The following is a 21,165-nucleotide window of genomic DNA, read 5'->3' as shown; positions in this document are numbered from 1 at the left end:
GGGGTTTGATAGGGGATATCTTGGTCATTTTACTAGAGTTTGGCCTTATAGCCGTTTCTTATTTTGGAAAGTTGGTTAAAAATTGACTTTTTAATTTTTTTTGAAAAAGTATGTAAAAAAATAAAGAGGTGATATTATCTAAAATAAATTAAAAGTCATGTTCTCAAATTGATCCATAATGTTTTAGAGCATAGACTTTTAAAAAAGTAAATAAATATAAATTTATAGACTGTCGTTTATTGACTCTAAAGGTAAAATATTATTTACTCTTATATTTTACACTCTTATACTTTATATCAACTTTTATTTAATTTTTCTATTTTTAATTGTAAGAATTAACTTTTATATTTAAAATCAAATTTTAATATCACCAAAATTGTTAACATCCGTTAGAAAGAAAAAAATAAATAAATAAATAAAAAACATTTACACGTGGTTATCACGAATAATCAATATATACTTATACACATTTTCAAAGAAGGATTCATATAATCGATCTCATTTAATAGCACTTACACTTGGTTTGGTTTAATTTACACATTTCCAAAGATTATGGGTTGTTTGGGATAAATTAATAAAAGACAAAAAGTCAAAACGTTATTAAAAAAATTGAAAATCCTATACTATTCAAAGGTAGCTTGTGGGGGAAACCACTAGGGCAAAATTTTGCCTTTTGAATTCAACTATTCAAAAAGTCAAAAGTCAAAAGGGTGAAATGGTCATTTTGATTTTACTACAATATTTTATTACATATCTTTTCATAAAAATTCAAAAAGTTATTCTAAACATACATATTTTTTTCTCTACTTTTTTAACTAAAACATCAAAAAATACACTTATATAGCACATCCCAAACAACCACTATATCTATCTTTGGCCTCGTTTGGCTATCTAGTTGGGGCTAAAAAAATGCAAAAGACAAAATAGACTAAATAAATCAATAAGACAAAATGTTACATTCAAACTATAATCGTTTATGTAACTTTTTTCTCCCACAAAAATAAAAAAAATAAAAAAAAATCAACTCAAACAAATTTTTTAGTCTCAATTTCAAAAAGCCAATTAAAAAAGTTTTTATGAAGCGACAACTTTACATTATGAATTCAATTCATGGGCTTCCCGTTGTAACTTTTTTGTTAGCGAAGACAGGTAAACCTAGCTCAAATGGAAGGGGGGGAGGAAATAAAAAATCCAAATAAGTATTTACCAAAACAAACGGAGCATTATCAGGTCGTTGGGTCTAAATCAACCAACAATATCAAACTGTTTATTTCTTTCCAATTGAAGAGAACAGAAGCAAAAGAGCCCATTAAAAGATATATTGCAGACAAAGTAATGCTGATCTACAAGTAAAAGTGCAGAAAAAGTATTCTTCAGAGGCAGATCTAGAAAGAGGGGAGAGGGAGAGAGAGAGAGAAAGTAATGTACAGAATGAATGAAAGCATATACATTCTTTCTCAAAGTAAAACATACAAAAACACTGCACATTGTCAATATGACACAGAATCATGATGATGATGATGGCGGTAATGACGATAATGGTGGTGGTGGTGGTGGTGGTGATGGTGATGGTGATGATGATCCAGAATCATATATTGTTAAGTATGGGTGAGTTAGAGCCTCATAAGCAGTAATTCTATCTCCTGGATTCAAGCACAGCATTTCCTGAATACATGACAAACCCGGGTGTTAGCAATCCAAACCAAAAAAATAAAATAAAATAAAGATCTAGTGGTGTACTTGAAAGATGTGGATTTTTCATTTTCTTTTCATCATTTAATCAATAATCAATATATTCTACAGGACAATTTAATTTGTACAATATTAACTTGCTCCCATATGAAATGACGGACCTGTTCAGTGCAACTTACTCGTAATCAATAATAGTGAATTTTTTCTATTTTTTAGACTATTTCGGGCTCTTGAGTTGTAAGCAGAAGCTGCACAGTCTGACACAGATTTTTCAAAAAATATAAATAAGCTGTAAGCGGAGCCCCAAAAGCTGCATCGGACAGGGCCAACATTGGATGAAATATTATTGTCATCAGTCTCCAAAGAATACTAGAGAGAGAGAGAGAGAGAGAGAGAGAGGGGCATACAGAAAGAAGATCAACTCCATCTGGTTCAAGACCAGGCACTTCATCAGCCAGGTTCTGCATCACAGAGGAAAAAACATATTTCATATTCAATGTAAAAATAAATGTATTATTGATTGATTGATGATTGATGTATTACAAGATTGTTGTGTATATTGATATGTGATGTAATTACAAGAGAAATCAACTCTCTCTTTATAGAGAGAAGCAATATACATTGGATTCCAAATGATGGGCATTACCACCGAAAGCAAAAAGAGAAAAGAGAAAGCTATACAATTGGCAATATTATATTAACAGCCCCCCTCAAACTCAAGGAGGATAGGTACTAGCCAACTTGAGTTTGGAGAGAGTAACAAAACAGAAAAATAAACTGATAAATAAAATAAAACAGGATAGGAGACACGGTATGGTCGTGTCAGACCGTTGTAGCAGACAGTTTACGGGGTCATGTTGGACCGTTGAAGCAGACACTGTGTGGTCGTGTCAGATGTAGAAGACAGTTTACGGGGTCATGTCGGACCGTTGTAGCAGGACAGTTTACGGGGTCATGTCGGACCGTTGTAGAAGACAGTTTACGGGGTCATGTCGGACCGATGTAGCAGGACAGTTTACGGGGTCATGTCGGACCGATGTAGCAGACAGTTTACGGGGTCATGTCGGACCGTTGTAGAAGACAGTTTACGGGGTCATGTTGGACCGTTGAAGAATGAGTTGTGGTGGTGCACCAAGGGGGCGACTTAGGGAGTGCGCCATGAGGTGACTTGAACATGATACTGTGTATAACCCCCCCTCAAACTCAAATAGGTGTGAAGATAGAAACCTATTTGAGGTTGAAACAAAGGGATTGATAAAGCTGACCGGTGTAGAAGACACTGTATGAGTGTGTATATAGGCTGCCCAAAAAATATACATGGATGTAGATATCGAGCCCTCAAAAGTCGTGCCCTCAAAAGGTGTGCCCGCACCCTCAAAAGGCGTGCCATCAAAAGGCGTGCCCGAATGCATCAAAAGGCGTGCCATGAAAAGGCGTGCCAGTTTGTCGGCGAGAAGAGGCGCGCGATGCGCGTGGCTGCCTCTGTGTCATGGTCGTTATAAACCGAAGCGGAGGAGGCAGAAATTGAGACAGAAAAAAAAAAAAAAAACTGAGAGAAACCTCTGAAAAATTCTTCGTTTTGCTGAGAAAGAGAGGTCGTTTTGCTGAGATTGCTGAGAGAGATAGTCTGTAACACTCTGTTGTGAGAGATATTCTGTAACACTCTGTTGCCCAGAAAATGGCCTCGTCTTCCCGTGGGCTGCTCACTCTCTTTCCCGATCTCAACGAGTCCACAGGAGAGAGAACTGGTGCGGTGTCCCGTGAACCTCAACCAAACAACACTGGGTTTGCTCCGTTGAATTTTCCGATGCAGTCGGTGGAGCAAAAAATGGCAGTGCAAACGGATGTGGAGGCGAATCAGTATACTTTGAAGGCATGTGTGGAGTCCATGACGGCGGTCACAAACTTGTCGCACCGGCTGCAGAGTAGGACAAATGAGGTGCAGCAATTAAACTCCCAGCTGGCTCTGCTCCAACGCATGTATAAGGATGCGCGAGCAGAGATAAGCGTGCTAAGGGCAGAAAACAAGGAGCTGAAGCGGAAGGCCACCGTGATGTTCCGATTTGGAGGGCCGCCATATGCTGCAGTGGAGGAGCAGGGAGTAGTGATCGTGCCCAGTGGAGTGGGAAACACGGAGGCAGCACCGTCAAGGGCCGCCCAGGACGGAGGCAAAAAGAAGAGACCGGCGGCAGAGTAGCGGAAGTGAGGTCGGTGGGTGGCCGGCTGCAGAAAAGAAAACAAAGCTTTTGGTGTGGCGTTTTTTTTTTTTTTTTTTTTTTTTTTTTTTTTTTTTTTTTTTGTGTGTGGTGTAAAAGTGGGATCGGGGTGGATCCCGGAGATGAATAAAAAATGGGTTGTTGTGCAAAGTTGTAAATTGTTTGTTTGTTTTTTTTTTTTTTTTTTTTTTTTTTTTTTTTTTTTTTTGTTGTTGTTGTTTTTTTTTTTTTTTTTTTTTTTTTTGTTGTTGTTTTTTTTTTTTTTTTTTTTTTTTTGTTTTGTTAATAAAATATATAAATTATCGGGGGAAGGAAAACGAGAAAGAAGATTGGTTTAAAAAATAAAAAGAAGTATGAGTTGGTGCAAAAAAGTGGGGGATGATGGGGTAAAATAAAAGAAAAGAAAATGATGGTGGGGTGCAAACTTTCGGTGGCTTTGTAAAAGATGGAGTAAAAACAAATATAAAAAAAAAAGAAAAGAAAGTGGAGAGGAACAGGAGTGCATGGATGATGTGATATAATAATAATAGTAATAAAAAAATAAAAAGGTTAGACCGATTCTCCAAAAACCCTTTTCTCAATCACACCTTCTCTTCCGATTTCACCAACTGGGTCACCCAAAGCAACACTCCTCTAAATCTGGGTAGTCCCAAAAATCCTCAAGTTTGCTGATATGCTCTCCCTCTCTGTGAGATCTGTGAGGTACACTCGTGGATGCTTTATTTTTCCTAGAGCTCAGCCTTTCCCTCATCGCAACTTCTCGGAAGAGGTAGCTGTCCTTGACAATTATTTTGGCAAGCTTGGTTCGGGCAGCAAGGCTTATGTGATGGGTAGTGATGATAAATCACAGAAATGGAAGCTCTGCTGCGGCGATGACTGATGTCTCTGGTATTAGGATGATTTTTTCTGATTCTGAGATATGTGACTTTGAATTTGATCCTTGTGGGTACTCCATGAATGCTATTGAAGGGGCTGCAATTTCTACTATTCATGTCACACTGGAAGATGGGTTCAGCTACGCTAGCTTTGAAGCAGTGGGATATGATTTCTGATTTTTGAATTTGAATCACCTGCTCGAGAGGATCTTGGCTTGCTTCAAGCCAACTGAGTTCTCCATTGCTATACATTCTGATGTTGTCGGTAATGATCTTGGTTCCGATATCAGTCTTGATGTGAATGGATATTTCTGCGGAGAACACGGCGTCACAGCCGAGGGGAGTGACTGGGCTCTGAATCGTCGGCGAGGACGAGTTACGGAGAGAGGTGAGTCCGAGCTTGATCTCGAGCTTCCTCATGGTGTGCCTCCTCTCCTGGAGCTTGAAGGGTGACCGGCGAATGCCGGTGGCGTCGATTGAGTTGTAGGGTCTGAGAATAGCAGTGTTGCAGAGAATGAAACAACTGGAGAGGAGGAGGAGGAGGAAGAAGAGAGCGAGAGAGGAGTAGAAAATTTGGGTTTGTCCGGCGGACGGCCAAGGCGAGGCTGCCGCCCGCCGGTAAAGTGGAATTACTAAATTCTTAACCTTGCTCTGATACCATGTAAAAATAAATGTATTATTGATTGATTGATGATTGATGTATTACAAGATTGTTGTGTATATTGATATGTGATGTAATTACAAGAGAAATCAACTCTCTCTTTATAGAGAGAAGCAATATACATTGGATTCCAAATGATGGGCATTACCACCGAAAGCAAAAAGAGAAAAGAGAAAGCTATACAATTGGCAATATTATATTAACATTCAAAATTAAAGACCGGGACAAATAAAAACTGAACTATGAATGCCCTGTACTACCTTGGGTTCATTCACGGCAAAATTTTCTAGATATGGACATAATGAAGTCACTCCAGGCCAGGTTTCTTCAGTTGGCTTGCCCATAATGCTTCATATTCAAAAGACTATGTAATTAGGATTATTACACCACTACTAAGTTAAAAATTAAAATGCCAAGAATAATCATCAGTGTGTCTTGTGAAAACTAGATAGCACCTGAAAATTCTCCGCAGTTGTTCAACCTGTGACGTAGTAGCAAACAGAGGCTGTTGAGTCACCATCTCAGCAAATAGACAACCCACAGACCACACATCAACTGGTGAGGAGTAATTCAGCTCACCAAGCATGAGTTCGGGTGCCCTGTACCATGGAGTTTCCACTTGAAGCTGAAAGTGAACTACTATCAATATGAGAACATGTAAAAAAAATCACTCATGGCTAGGCTAGCATAAAATTCAGGACAAATTGAATAAATTTTAACATTCGTGCACGTTTTCAAAATGTGCGTAGATATATGTCTTAAAGGAAATTTCAAGAGATGAATAACCCAAATTCAGATGGGTGCATGGTTTTAAAAAACGGTTGAGGCCGCCGTAACGGTTGCGGTGACACGATAGCGGTTACGGGGTGTAAAAGCCGTAGCATAACGGTTGCGGTAATCGAAACCGTGATTTTTATTTTATTTTTCGCACAATTTGAAGAAATTTACCGATATGCATATTTTTTTTTCAGAATCACATTTATTGGGGTTTAAAATAAATTTTGATTAATTTTTAAGTATGATCCAATATATTTCATATTTTCAAATCACTATAAAAGGTGTTTTTTACATTTTATTTCAATATTAATAATTTTAAGAATAATTGATTTTAAATGTCTACAAATTAACTAACTGAATAAAAAAAATTCACAGTTATTAAATGAAAGGATTATAAAATAAAAATTGTGCCATAAATTATAAAAAAAAAATTTCATATAAGATTTTTTCTTTGGATTTGGATCACTTGAGTATTTGTTATTTTTTTTGTGAGCTTTTGTTTTTGTTTTTAGAAAAATGAAGCTATTCAGAATATTATAAAAATGTGTAACGGTATCTAGCGGGTTGTTATGGCCGTTACGGTACTGCTACGGCCATTACATAACACCGAAACGATCGTTACATATGTGAATTTCCGTCACACCGCTATAACGGCCATAACAGGTTGCGGTAATTACCACAACCGTTGCGGTCGCTTTTTAAAACCTTGGATTGGTGTTAAAACATGTCCACATATATTCCAGGCACTAAAATAAATCTTGGGTATTAATTTCAAGAGATGAATAAAATAGAATAAGACCATACTGAAAATTCATATAAGCATACGTTTCTTACAATAAATCACTTTGCTTGGTTTGAGTTTTCTAAAAATACTTTTCAAAAAATTCTACTTTCTTATTTTCCGTATTTTTTTTTTACTGAGTTTTTAAAAATATTTTAAGCAATTTTTTTTTTTTTTTTTAGACACACCTAACATAAATTCACTTAAAAAGTATAATTTTTGTGAAAAGATCTTTAAAAAATTCGGTAAATACCAAAAATATAAAAATTTAGTATATTTTTCGTATTTTTGTTTATTTATTAATTTTTAAAAATATTTCACTTTTTAGACACATCTAAGTAAGATGCATCTAAAAAGGTAAAAAAATACTTAAAGTTTTAAAAAGTATTCAATAAAACAAAAAAACACGAAAAATAAAAAATTCAATTTTCAAAAAACTTAATTCAGAAAACTCAAACCAAGCACATAGAATAGGGATTGGCTTCTGTTGGGTTCGTGGGGGACCCACTACGGGTCCCATTTCGATAATCCGAACAGTTTAATGTGTAGAACTCGTCAAGTACAATATGCCTACAAAAAATAATGTTGATCGAATATCAATATCGGATCAGATTTCTATCAACCGTTTTTTTTTCACCGTCTATTTTTATATATATATAAAACTGATTTGATCACGCAGCTATCGATATCCAATCAACGTAATTTTTTTTATAGGCATATAGTATTCGATGAGTTCTACACATTGAACGATTCAAATTATCAAAACAAGACCCGTGATAAACTCTCACAAGCCCAACAGCACCTTCGAGTCCGCGATCGCGGACTGGAGGGAAGCCAAATCCCACTTAATAATGTTGTAAAAAGAGAATGGGAATTTTTTTTCAAAAATTTGTACCTTGCCCCCTTCAGTATACGCGTCAGCAGGAACACCAAATGTCCTGGCTGATCCAAAGCCAGCTATCTTCACTGTGCTTTGACTACGATGATCTAACATCAAACTCCCAGGATTCAAACCTCGGTGGAGAATGTTATGCGAATGACAATAATCGAGACCACTTAGAATCTGATGCAGAAAATCCTGCCAAGAAAAAAATAAAAAATAAAAAAAAAAGAAGAAGAAAATGAATCATTACATAGAAACACTAACATAGAATTCTAACATAGGAACACTAAGATGACATTAATTAGGCAATGTAGATTTTTCTTGGAAAATTAGATCATCTTGCATTGTTACATGGCATTAAACAATTCCATTGTGTTCGTCATTTCATTAATTGTATTGTTTCCAGTTTTCGTCATTTCTAACTTTGCATTATAACAAAATTTAAGCAGTTACCTAAATCCATAGATTCTTCCAACTTCATGTTCTAAATTTATCCATAAACAATATGGATGATCATATATTAGATTTTTTGTAAAGCAACAACTAAACTTGTAAGCCATTGAAAATAGTCATAAATGGATAGTAATCATCACATACTTTTGTTACGCTCGGCGTCTTGACAATCTCTGGAGAAGTATCCATAAACTTCCTCAGGTCAAGTTCCACATGCTCCGTAACAAGATGCACTGATCTCTCCTTGTTCACTACATCTAGCAGCCTGTGACCAGAATTCCATCAATTAATATGTTTCGTCAAAATCCAAGATATTAAAAATAAAGCTAAAGGGTAAAAAAAAAAAACAGCGGATGATTCAAATTTGAGAAGCCAACTTTGTATTATGTAAAGGAGATTGTTATTTTTCAAACGTACATCATATAATTTGTTATTTGCCTCTCCGAGACCAACTGGACTATTTAGGGAGTACATACCTGAGGATGTTCCTATGCTGCATCTCTCTCATAAAGGAGATTTCTCTGATTACTGAGCTTGGGACACCTTGTTCTCTATTGAGAAAACATTCCCGCCTCAAACAAACAAGTTCATTGGTAACAACGTCAAGTGCTTGGTAAATAGAACTTCCTCGTTCCATCGGCCCAAATAACTTGTACTGGCTATTCATCAACATGACCAGACCACAGAAGGGATTTGAAAATGAAACAATTTCAAATTACATAAAAAAATAAAAAATAAAAATCAGATTCTTTACCTTTTCCATTTGATCAGGCACTCTGCCTACAATAAAAGGAAACCCAAAGAAAATTATTCCAAGATACAGAAAGAAAAAAGAAAAAAAAAAGAGTTTCAGGTAGTTGATCAGCATCTAAAATAAAAGGAAAATAAAATAAGAAAGTCGATACATTTTTGCTCTTTTAAAAAATAAGCAATTTAGCAACTTGCAAGCTCATCCATAAATTCCTTTAGTTAAAAGGAATCTCACTACCATCCAAGTAGACAGCTTAAAATAAAAATGTACAATTATATACAATCTCTACTCATTACAAGAAGAGAATTTTTTTTTTGAAAGAAGGTAGTTCTAGAGTATAAGCAATTCCAAGTTGAAAGTGAAAAATACAAGTTATGAGCCATCTCTAACAAATATTTCAAAATCCATCAGTATCAAGAAACACCACATTTATCTAACATTTCTTGATTTCTTGTTTCCACGAAAGGGCTTTGGATAATAAAAGTAAATTGTTTCCAGAACAATATTTCTTATAAAATTTGGAACTGGAATGTTGCCAAACCAACACTTTCTTTATTATGATTTTTTCCTTTCCACTATTTGTTCACTATCTTCCCAAATCCACTCTTTATCTATCATTTATCCAGATCTCTGAAGACTATTAAATATCTTGAAAATGCAGGGAACCAAATGAATCCCAGAGTCACAAATACTAGATCAAGAATTTTGTTCTATCCAAGAAATTGACAAAGATGTCAAGAAAGTTCAAAATATGACTATAATCTGATCCAATGTGTTAACATATGAATATCATATATATGAATATAATACTATATATGTCAGTATGTATAGATAGTATTAATATAATATGTATATATAATATACAACGATAGCTTTAGGTTGCTTTGCTTTAGGATTGCTTTCGGTCGCCACTAACTTTCGGCGTCGCTTTTCTTATTTTATTAATTTACATCATCATGATGTCTTGTATCCGAGCTCCTATATTAAGGAGTCTCTATTGTGTTTCTGATATAGAGTTAACATAACAGAAATATTACTCTCTCAACTCTCTCAATTTCTCTTTCATGGTATCAGAGCACAGGTGCTTTTCCTAAGTCTCTGCATCACATATTTTGTTCTGTCACAGATTGCTGTGTATCTTGTCCTTACCTAATACACAGATTGGACAATACCACCACCTTCGTCTCTTCACGACGAAGCCAACGCCACCAGATTCATCATCATCTGCCGCCGCACGCGCCTCCACGCGCCGCCAGAACATTCGGCCACGCTCTCACTCGGTTCAAACGCGCTCTACGCGTTGCCTACACTGCACGGTGCTATTGTGCGCCCCAGCATCATCTGCTAACGTGAGCCGCGTGTTTCTGACGTCAGCTGACGTCAGCCCTAGCTGCTTCCGTGCGCCGTGTGTCTCTCACCTGCTAACGTGCGCCGCGCCCTGTGACATCAGCCCTGCATCACCTGTTTGACCAGCTTCGTTGACTTTTCTATTTTCTGCCTTTCTGGTCATATTTTTTGGTCAGTTCACTCCTTTTCTGACTAATTTCGACCTTCTGAATTCACTGGTAACCTCAGTTTTTTCAGATTCTACCTCATTTGTACTATTTTTCTCTCATGGATCGCCTGGACTCCACTACTCATCCTATTTCCGCTATTCTTGACGGGACTAATTATGTCCTATGGGCACAAGCTATGTCTGGCTTCCTCAAAGGAAAGAAACTTTGGCGCATCATTACTGGGGATGTGTGCAAACCAGTTCCAGAGACCACAGATTCCACTGCCACGGACTCCACTGCCAAATATATCGACCGACTGGAAGATTGGGATAGTAAAAACTATCAGATCATCACTTGGTTTCGCAATACTTCTATTACATCTATCAGCCTTCAGTTTGGTCGGTTCCAACTTGACTCTGCTTCCTCTCCTGCCAAAGCCATCTGGGATTTTTTACAAGAACGCTATCAGACTACTGGCCTTGCTCACCAATATCAGCTTCTGAGTCATCTTCACGCTATGCGCCAAGAAACCACTCAAACCATTAATGATTTTCTCTCCCAAATGTATTATGCTTGGGATCAGCTTGCTCTTTCTGAACCTCCATGGGACTGTACTAAGGATGCTACCATGTTTACTACTTACCGTGACCAACAGCGCTTGGTTCAGTTTCTCATGGCTCTCACTCCTCGATTTGAGCCAGTACGCGCATCTCTCCTTCATCGAACTCCTTTACCCACTCTTGAGCAAGCAATTTCAGAACTATTGTCCGAGGAAACTAGATTTGGTACTCTCCATCCGCACCCTGTGGACTCTGTTCTTGCCACTCCACAGATTCGGAGCTCTCCCTCCTCACCTTCACCACAGAGGTCCAATGCCTGCAATTACTGTCACAACCGCAATCTTCCATCGACTCATCTTCTGGTTAATTGTCCAGTTCGTCTTTGTCGGTTTTGCAACAAGACTGGCCCTGGTCATCTCCAGCAAGATTGCTTCCGCAATCCCGCCCGTGCCTCTCGCAATGGTCCTTCCACCGGGAATTTTTCTCGCAACCACTCTCACCGTTCTGGGACTCCGTTTAAACCAATACCTGCTCAACGCACTGCTGCTGCTGCCTCCGAGGATTTACCTTCCTCTGTTCCTATAGACCCTTCCACTCCAGTCTTCTCTCAAACCGATGTCGCAGCCATGTTTCAACATTTTTTGCAGAATTCCGGTACTCCTCCATCTACTGCTTTATCTGTCACCGCAGGTAACACTTCTTGGTACTTTGACTCCGCTTGTTGTAATCACATGACCTTTGACCCCACTATTTTTACTCCTCTCTCTTCTCCTCCTTCTGTTCCTTCTATCCATACTGCTGATGGGTCTCTTCTGTCTGTAAGTCATGTTGGTTCTGTTTCAACCTCTCACTTATCTTTATCACATGTCTATCTTATGCCTGCTCTTACTTTAAATCTTATTTCCATTAGTCAATTATGTGAGCATGGTCTAACTGTTACCTTTTCCCGTACTGGTTGTTTGGTGCAGGACCCTCGGACGGGGCAAACTCTTGGGATAGGCCGTAAGCATGGACGTCTCTACGAACTCATCCATCTTCATGTTCCCGATTTCTCTCAGATCACAGCTCCTACCACTACTACCACTGCTACCACTGCTCCTCCTTTATCTCCTTTTCAGCTTTGGCATTGTCGTTTAGGCCATCTTTCTGTTGGTCGTTTAAAATCTCTAATTTCCAGTGGTTATTTAGGTCATGTAAGTTCTGATGTTTTAGATTGTGTGTCCTGTCAACTTGCCAAACAACCTGCTTTGTCGTTTAATAAAAGTGACTCTGTTTCTCTTGCACCATTTGATCTCATTCATTCTGATATTTGGGGACCTTCTCCTACTCCTACTATGGGAGGCGCGCGCTATTTTGTTGTTTTTATAGATGATTTTTCCCGTTTTACCTGGTTGTTTCTTATGAAAAATCGCTCTGAGCTCAAACAACTTTATTACAATTTTGCTACAATGGTTACAACTCAATTTTCTAAAAATATTAAGGTTTTTCGCTCCGACAATGCCATGGAATATAAAGATTTTGATTTTCTTTCCTTTCTTCAGAGTCATGGTACTCAACCTCATCGTTCCTGTCCTGGTACGTCTCAACAAAATGGACGTGCTGAACGGAAACATCGACATATTCTTGACACTACTCGAGCTCTCCTTCTGTCTTCCTCTTGTCCGGAACATTTTTGGGGCGAGGCAGCTCTCACTGCTGCTTACACTATCAATTGTATCCCTACACCTGTCATTCATAATCACACTCCTTATGAGCGTCTGCATGGCACCCGTCCCCCTTACACCAACCTTAGGGTCTTTGGATCTGCCTGTTTTGTTCTTCTCCAACCTCATGAACGTACCAAACTTGAACCACGTTCTCGCCTTTGTTGCTTCTTAGGGTATGGCATTGAACACAAGGGGTATCGTTGTTGGGATCCTCTCTCCCAACGCCTCCGTATCTCTCGTCATGTCATCTTTTGGGAACACAAAATGTTTTCCTCTCTCTCTCTTTTCCGTTTGTCCGTTCCCTCACCCTCTCTGTTTTTTACTGACCCTTCCACGGATCTGTTCTCTGATGACCTTACTCCCTCGCCCTTGCCAGCCTCTCTCGAGTTCTCTGATGAGCTTACTCCACCGCCCCTGCCGGCCTCTCTCGAGCATGCCTTGCCTTCTGGTCTGTCTCATACCCCTGCTCACTCTGATGGTCCTGCTCTTGCTTCCTCGGGATCCTCCCATCCTGGTGAGTCTCTTCCTCTGGCTCCTCCTGCCTCTACTCGACCACACCGGGTAACTCAACCTTCTACTCGTCTTCGTGACTTTATTGTTGGTTCTACTGCTTTTTCCACTTATGAACCGACCTCCTATCGTGAGGCTCGCTCTAATCCTCTTTGGCAGCAAGCTATGACTGATGAATTGCAGGCTTTAGACAAAACTCACACTTGGGACATTGTTGATCTTCCTCCTGGCAAGACTGCCATTGGTTGCAAATGGGTCTACAAAATCAAAACTTGTTCTGATGGATCTATTGAGCGCTACAAAGCCCGCCTTGTTGCAAAAGGCTTCAACCAAGAATATGGTATTGACTATGACGAGACATTTGCTCCTGTTGCTCGTCTCACCTCTGTTCGCAGCCTGATTGCAGTTGCTACCTCCCGACACTGGGATCTTTATCAAATGGACGTGAAAAATGCTTTTCTTAATGGTGTTCTTCTTGAGGAGGTCTACATGCAACCTCCCCCTGGGTCTACTTATCCCCCTCATAAAGTCTGCAAACTTCAGCGTGCTCTATATGGTCTCAAACAAGCTCCACGCGCTTGGTTTGCCAAGTTCAGCTCCACTATTCATGACTGTGGTTTCACCTCCAGTTCTTATGATACTGCTCTTTTTATCCGCAACACTGCTCAAGGGACCACCTTGCTTCTCCTTTATGTGGATGATATGATTATCACCGGTGACGATCTTGATGGTATTGTATGCCTTAAACAGTTTCTTAGCCGTCATTTCGAGATGAAAGATCTTGGTCCTCTCAGCTATTTCTTGGGTCTTGAAATCTTCCATGATTCCACGGGGTCCTTTCTCTCTCAGGCTAAGTATACCTCTGATCTTCTCACTCGCGCTGGTCTTTCGGATTGCAAGACTGCCTCCACTCCCCTGGAGTCCCAGAGTCGTCTTACACCTCTTGATGGCACTCTTCTCTCTGATGCTACCCTATATCGTCAGCTGGTTGGCAGCCTTGTCTATCTCACTGTTACTCGTCCTGATATTGCCTATGCCGTTCACATTGTCAGCCAGTTTATGTCCGCTCCTCGTACCCCTCATTATGCCGCCTTAGTTCGTATCCTTCGTTATCTCAAAGGTACCATGTTTCATGGACTTCATTATTCCGCCCACTCCTCTCTACAGCTTCGTGCCTTTTCCGATGCTGATTGGGCTGGGGATCCTACTGACCGGCGCTCTACTACAGGGTTCTGCTTTTTCTTGGGTGATTCTCTTATTTCTTGGCGCAGCAAGAAACAATCTCTTACTGCTCGCTCCAGTACCGAGGCTGAATATCGTGCTCTTGCTGATACTACTCAAGAACTTCTCTGGCTTCGTTGGCTTCTCACTGACATGGGTGTTTCCCCCTCTGGTGCTACTGCCCTCTTTTGTGACAATCAAAGTGCTCTTCAAATTGCTCACAATGATGTTTTTCATGATCGCACCAAACACATTGAGATTGACTGTCATTTTATTCGTCAACACGTCACTCATGGTACTGTCCATCTCCTTCCAATCTCCTCTGCTGATCAACCTGCTGATATCTTCACCAAAGCCCATTCTCCTGGTCGCTTCGTTGAACTTGTCTCCAAACTCAAGTTGGTTGATGTTTGTCCTCCTTGAGTTTGCGGGGGGCTGTTAACATATGAATATCATATATATGAATATAATACTATATATGTCAGTATGTATAGATAGTATTAATATAATATGTATATATAATATACAACGATAGCTTTAGGTTGCTTTGCTTTAGGATTGCTTTCGGTCGCCACTAACTTTCGGCGTCGCTTTTCTTATTTTATTAATTTACATCATCATGATGTCTTGTATCCGAGCTCCTATATTAAGGAGTCTCTATTGTGTTTCTGATATAGAGTTAACATAACAGAAATATTACTCTCTCAACTCTCTCAATTTCTCTTTCACAATGTATATAATTACTCCATAATCACTCATTTTAGCACCACAGTGAATGAATCCATAATCAGCAAACGAAATCTGAGATTCTAAGGGCAAGAGATCATCAAAGTCAGTGTTTTGTGAAATCATAGAATGCAGATATACTTGGGGTTTTGAACCCTAAATATCTGAGAGCAAGTTACCCAATATTAAATTGAAACAAAATATGATCATTCAGTTTTGCAGAAAACAGAACTTACAGAGAGGTCTCTGATTTGCAGAACTTTAAGGTCAGATTCTAGTGTGTGTGTGTGTGTGTGTGAGAGAGAGAGAGAGAGAGAGAGAGAGAGAGAGAGAGAGAGAATTTCAGAGAAAGAAATGTAATATCATCAAAACGAATATGTACTGAACCAGAGAGAGAGAGGAACTGGGTTTTCCCGCCAAAATTTAGTTTTCCCCAACCGCCTTAACTAACCCTTGGTTAACCATTTTGAGGCTTGGGTTTTTATCCTATTGATCCCAATAGCAAGGATATAAACTAGTCCCAATTAGGGATAGCAAATTTTCCAACCCGATTGTATTTGACCAAACCTTATGTTTGAGAGATCATTGATAGGTTAGGGTTGAGTTATAGGAACAGATAGGTCAAAATAATAATAAAAATGTAAAAGTACGAAATTAATAGTTGAGAAAAAAACGGACTCGTTGTCATCTCTATTCTCAATAAAAAAAAAAAATGAAAAGAGACAACTAAGAATAGTAATAACCAAACATGGTGCAAAAAATCAAGTTTTTATGTTCAACATCCTATGTGTTAGATTGGGGTTTGGTTGAGGGTTCTTATTTTTTATTTTTTTTAACTGGTCTTATTATGTTGTTTGCCACTGTTTTCTTTCACATATGTTCATGTTGAAATACTTCATTTTTAGCTCTATGTCACTATGTGGATGTTGGAAATTTTTTTTTTTCCCTTCCATTTTGTCTGCCTTTTTTCTATTCTTTCCGCGAATCCTTATCAAAATATCCAAACAGAGTCTAAAATAATTATCTCAGGACCATGTTTGGGAAGCCCCTAAAATACACCCCAAAAAATTTGTTGAACACCCATTTCTTAATTCACCCTATTCCCAAATTTAAACTTTATTTTTTCTTTGAACACCCCATTCAATTCCAAAATTATTAGTAGGTCGCAAACTTTTTTTTCCCAGAGAAAAAATATTTATCTGATGAAAAATAAGATAAGATTGCTTAATTATGAAGGGGTTGCAAAATAACAGCAAACGAAGTATAACACTGGTTATTTTTGTACCAAACAATCTTGGAAGTTGTACTGTGACAATTTCACCAAAAAATTCATGTAATCTGTCAAAATCCAATAGTTTCAAGAATTGCTTGAATCCTAAAATATAATCAAATCAGGAATTGAACTATTCACCATTGATTCTGTTCCAAAATATGTACACTCACTCATAGATTTGCATTAAACTATGCATTGATCATGAGTTGAATAATAAATCGGATGATTCTGATAAAAGAGGGGGTACTTTATTGGTCAAAAATGGATGAATCATACATACTGAGTAGTTCTGTCAACAACATCAAATTGTTTATTTCTTCCAATTGAAGAGAACTTTAGGAAAAGAGACATAGTGCTGCAGGCAAAGGTAATGTGAATCAAATCATTCTTCAGAGGCAGCACACATTCTTTTGACAGCGAATCACGAAGAGGATTGGGAATCACATCTTCAAAAGTATTGGTGATTTAGTGCATCAGAAGCTGTAATTCTATCTTTTGGATTCAACCGGAGCATTCTCTGAATAAATTAAACATGGGTATTATTAGGAGAAAGAAAAATCCGCTGATGAACTTAAAAACTCACTCAAATAGTGGTTAGGAGAAAGAAACTTACATAAACAAGATCAACTCCATCTGGTTCAAGATCAGGCAATACTTTGTTCAGGTCCTGCATTTCAGAAGAAGACACATACGTAAAAACATTTTTCATATTCAAAACTGAATAACATTAAAATAAAATAAAAAGCTCACCAATGACCGGTACTACCTTAGGTATACAATCGACAAAAGAAGCTAGAGTGGGAAATAATGCAGTCACTCCAGGCCAGGTTGCTTCGCATGGTTTGCCCAAAATACTTCACATTACAAATACTACATAATTAGAACATTAAAATGGCAACAATCATCGAGATTGTGTGTGTTTGAAAATATATAGCACCTGAAAATTTTGTTCAGTTGTTCAATCTCTGTTGTAGCTGCAAAAAGAGGCTGTTGAATCGCCATCTCAGCAAATATACAACCCACAGCCCACATATCAACAGCCTTGGTGTATTTTTGGGCACCAAGTAGGAGTTCAGGTGCCCTATACCATTGACTTGTCACCTAAACATATAATAAAATCAAGAATTTTGAACAATTTGAATAAATTTTGCATTTGGGCACGTTTAAAATGTGCGTAGATATATGTCTAGAGGAATAAACCGAATTCAGATGCTCTAATAAATCTTTGGAATTAAAGTTCTTGTATACTGGCAAGACATGAACTGAAACCTATGATTGTTTCTCAATGTTTGTATAGCGAACTCCATGTATTTTCTTTTCTATTCAACGAAGAAAATTGAAAGAAAAGACAGTTCTACTGAAATTAATACACATACATTTCTTTCTATAAAAATTGTTGTAAAAGGGAATGGAAAAAAAAAAAAAAAACTAAACAACCTTTACGGTGTAGTGCCCAAATAGCTTTCAGTTACTATTATATGAAGTACACGACTCACTTGGTGTAAGCGCCTATGCCACACACTTTTCATGCCCAAAGTGCTCCTAGCTAACTGCTCGAATTTATGATTTCAAAATTTGAAGTTTTAGTATTTTCCTCCATCTACATTAAAATTTGTTTGTAATTTTTTTTAAAGCTAATGGTTACAACCATCTTCTGTTTCTGTACGTGTATCGCTTGTATGCTCAACTTCTACTCCATCATCAAAATCAACTATCCAAAGTTAAAATCGAAAGAAGGCTGGATAGCAAAAGCTGAAAAATTAGTACCTTGCGCCCTTCAGTATGTCTCCTGGCAGGAACAAAAATTGACCTGGCTGTTCCAAAGTCTGCTATCTTCACTATGCTCTGATTACCATGATCTAACAGCAAACTCTCAGGTTTCAAACCTCGATGGAGAATTTCATTAGAGTGACAATAAGCAAGACCCTCTAGAATCTGATGCAGAAAATTCTGCCAAGAACAACAAACAAAAAAAAAATCATAAAATGAATCATAACATGAGCTGTCATATTGGCGTTGTTTGGATCATCAATTTAAGATAGAAATTTGGAAGTGGAAAGGAAAATATGGGGGAAATGTGAATGAAATGTAAGCTAATATTTTTATTTTATTTTATTTTTTATCCATTTCTCTCGCATTTCCAAATCCCTTACCTATCCAAACATGGTCTAAATGCCATTGTTAATGCGGTTACCAACAAGTTTATTCATAAACAATATGGATGATCATATATATTGGATCTATTCCAAAGAAGCAACTAAAACTTGTAAGTGATTAAAAATGGTCATAAATGGATAGTAATCATCACGTACTTTTATTATTCTCGGTTTTTTCATAATATCAGGAGAAGTATCCATCATGTACTTCCTCAGGTTAAGGTCCATATACTCCATAACAAGATACACTGACCTCTCTTTGTTCACTACATCTAGCAACCTGTTATCCGAATTCCATCAATTAATAAGTTTCATCAAAAGCCAATAAATTATAAACAAAGAAAATTCAAAAATACATTATAGAATTTGCAATTTGTCTCGTGAACTATTTAGGGAGTACATACTTGACAATGTTCGTATGCTCCATCTCTTTCAAAAAGGAGATTTCTCTGATTATGGAGCATGGGACACCTTCATTTCCCTTGAGAAAGGTTTCCCGCTTCAAAATAACCATTTGATTAGTCTGAGAGTTAATGGCCCTGTAAATACAACCGGTCTCTCCTAGTTCAATTGTCCCGAATATCTTGTACTGGCAATACATCAGCATGTCAAGGCCTCAGAGGAGATTTTAACAATGAAACAATTGTAAATTACATTAAAAAAATAATAAATCCAATTATCTACCTTCCCCATTTGATCAGGAACACTGCCCTACAATAAAAAACAAAGTTCAAGGAGATAGGTCAGAACTAAATCAAATAAAGCTATTAATATACATAGAAGACATTACAAGAAAGTTGATACAACTTTTACTTTTCTAAAAAAAAAAAAAAAAAAACAAAGGCAATTTAGAAACTCACAAGTTCATCAATAAATTCCTTAGACATGTCTTTCATCAAGTCACAGATATAGCCCGTTAACCAGTCCAATATCTTTCTGTAGTTTTCAGTTTTGATAAACACTACCAATATCACACCATAAATATTTTTGAATAATGTTGACATAAAAATAAAAGATGCAGCAAAAAGATTTCAAGTGCAGCTATAAACAAGCTCTACTCATTGCAAGAAAAAAGTTATGGAGACAAACTAGTGCTAGATCAGTAAGCAATTCTTGAACTTGACTAAAGTAAATATACTGGTTGAAAATGTAAATTGCTGTATCAAGTGCACTAACATATACATAATTTTATTCAATCATTTATGTTGTGTTTGGATCTTGGATTTGAGAAGAGATTTGTGAAATGAAAAGAAAAGTGAAGGGAATGTGAATGAAATATAAGTAAAATTTTTGTTTCTTTTGCAGTATTTTCAAACAAAAAGTAATATATATGCTAGACACAGGGTTGAAGAAGAAAACACTGAATTTTTTTAATTCTTTTTCCACACCAACTTGGACTTTACAATGCTTTTTAAATAGAGAACTATCCACCAACTCCAACACCTGAAAAATAGCAACAGACCCATTAACAAAATAACAAACAGTCTGCACTGTCAAACTATCCTAAAAATCATGACACCAGTTGACACAATCCCAACATAAGCTGAAACTATATACCATTGCTTTGAATAAGTCAAAGACCGCTATATTCAGCATGTATTGTGTACATTAGGCTCGAAAAGAATATGTATACTGTGATGGCACCTAAAATTTCCACGGAAACGACTGAAAACTAGTTAATTGTTGAGTTTGCTATACTTTTATGCACAATCTGTTAAATGTTCTCTATATTTTTATGCACAATCTGTTAAATGTTCTCTAATTGGTTTCCTTATTTATTTATTTTTTCTCTTTCTCACAAAACAAAGCTCTGCTTATCTTTCATCCGTGAAAAATTATTAGGAAGTCTAGAAGTATCATGTGGTATTATTTACTTTTTACTCTGACAAATGAGTTATTGCAAAACATATTAAGTAGGTCATCCTTATCTCATTATCTAACAAAAGTGAGTCAGCATTATCTCACTCGTAAAGTTTTTCATTATTTGTTAGAATTACCACACAAATAATATCACATGATATTTTGACATCTTAGTTTATGAAATTATTCTATTTGATATTAGGAACATTTCATATTTATTTATTTTTTTTCGTTCATGCATTTGGAAGGCATTCTCAAATAATTATTATTTCAAGAGAAAAAAGCTTAGAAAATTTAAAAAACAATGACAATGCCTATCTCTAATGCAAAGACATCAATAGACATCAATTCCCTTGGGTAGTGTTTGGTTCACTAGAATGGAGTGGAATGGAATGATCATTCCATCAAATACTTCATCAAGAATATGATTCTATCCAAGAAATTGACAAAAATAGCAAAGAAAAAAAAACAAAAACCCAATCACTAAGACTGAGATTGCAAGGCCAAGAAATCATTGAAGCTCACGTTCGGGAAATCATAGAACAACATATACTTGGTTTTCCGAACC

General features: G+C 37.2%; 2 protein-coding genes and 1 pseudogene across 4 annotated transcripts; 1 reads left to right on the top strand and 2 right to left on the bottom strand.

The window, feature by feature from the left end:
• Positions 1 to 1,223: 1,223 nt before the first annotated feature.
• On the bottom strand, positions 1,224 to 8,366 carry LOC114279129 (cell division control protein 2 homolog). Its single transcript, XM_082909550.1, has 7 exons — positions 8,339 to 8,366; positions 8,150 to 8,157; positions 7,898 to 8,080; positions 5,900 to 6,069; positions 5,705 to 5,792; positions 2,100 to 2,153; positions 1,224 to 1,665 (listed from the first exon to the last, which is right to left on the bottom strand). Exons 1-7 carry the CDS (start codon positions 8,364 to 8,366, stop codon positions 1,507 to 1,509), a joined length of 690 nt encoding a protein of 229 aa, XP_082765676.1. The 3' UTR covers positions 1,224 to 1,506.
• Positions 4,042 to 5,503, top strand: LOC114279609 (S-adenosylmethionine decarboxylase proenzyme-like; annotated as a pseudogene). Its single transcript, XR_014329950.1, has 2 exons — positions 4,042 to 4,045; positions 4,556 to 5,503. The product of XR_014329950.1 is annotated as an S-adenosylmethionine decarboxylase proenzyme-like (transcript).
• Positions 8,367 to 16,810: 8,444 nt separating the features above from the next.
• LOC114279127 (cell division control protein 2 homolog) lies at positions 16,811 to 19,548 on the bottom strand. Of its 2 annotated transcripts, XM_082923081.1 has the most exons (8): positions 19,422 to 19,548; positions 19,142 to 19,326; positions 18,894 to 19,017; positions 18,349 to 18,531; positions 17,519 to 17,682; positions 17,348 to 17,435; positions 17,195 to 17,248; positions 16,811 to 17,098 (listed from the first exon to the last, which is right to left on the bottom strand). In XM_082923081.1, exons 1-8 carry the CDS (start codon positions 19,428 to 19,430, stop codon positions 17,030 to 17,032), a joined length of 876 nt encoding a protein of 291 aa, XP_082779207.1. In that variant the 5' UTR covers positions 19,431 to 19,548; the 3' UTR covers positions 16,811 to 17,029. The 2 variants fall into 2 exon arrangements, with proteins under 2 accessions (XP_082779207.1, XP_028077129.1); XM_028221328.2 differs by having other exon boundaries at positions 19,142 to 19,437.
• Positions 19,549 to 21,165: the final 1,617 nt, after the last annotated feature.

Source organism: Camellia sinensis, chromosome 1, assembly GCF_055761805.1.
Source record: "Camellia sinensis isolate YWXY chromosome 1, ASM5576180v1, whole genome shotgun sequence".
NCBI lineage: Eukaryota > Viridiplantae > Streptophyta > Magnoliopsida > Ericales > Theaceae > Camellia > Camellia sinensis.
This window is presented reverse-complemented; position numbering and strand designations above follow the sequence as displayed.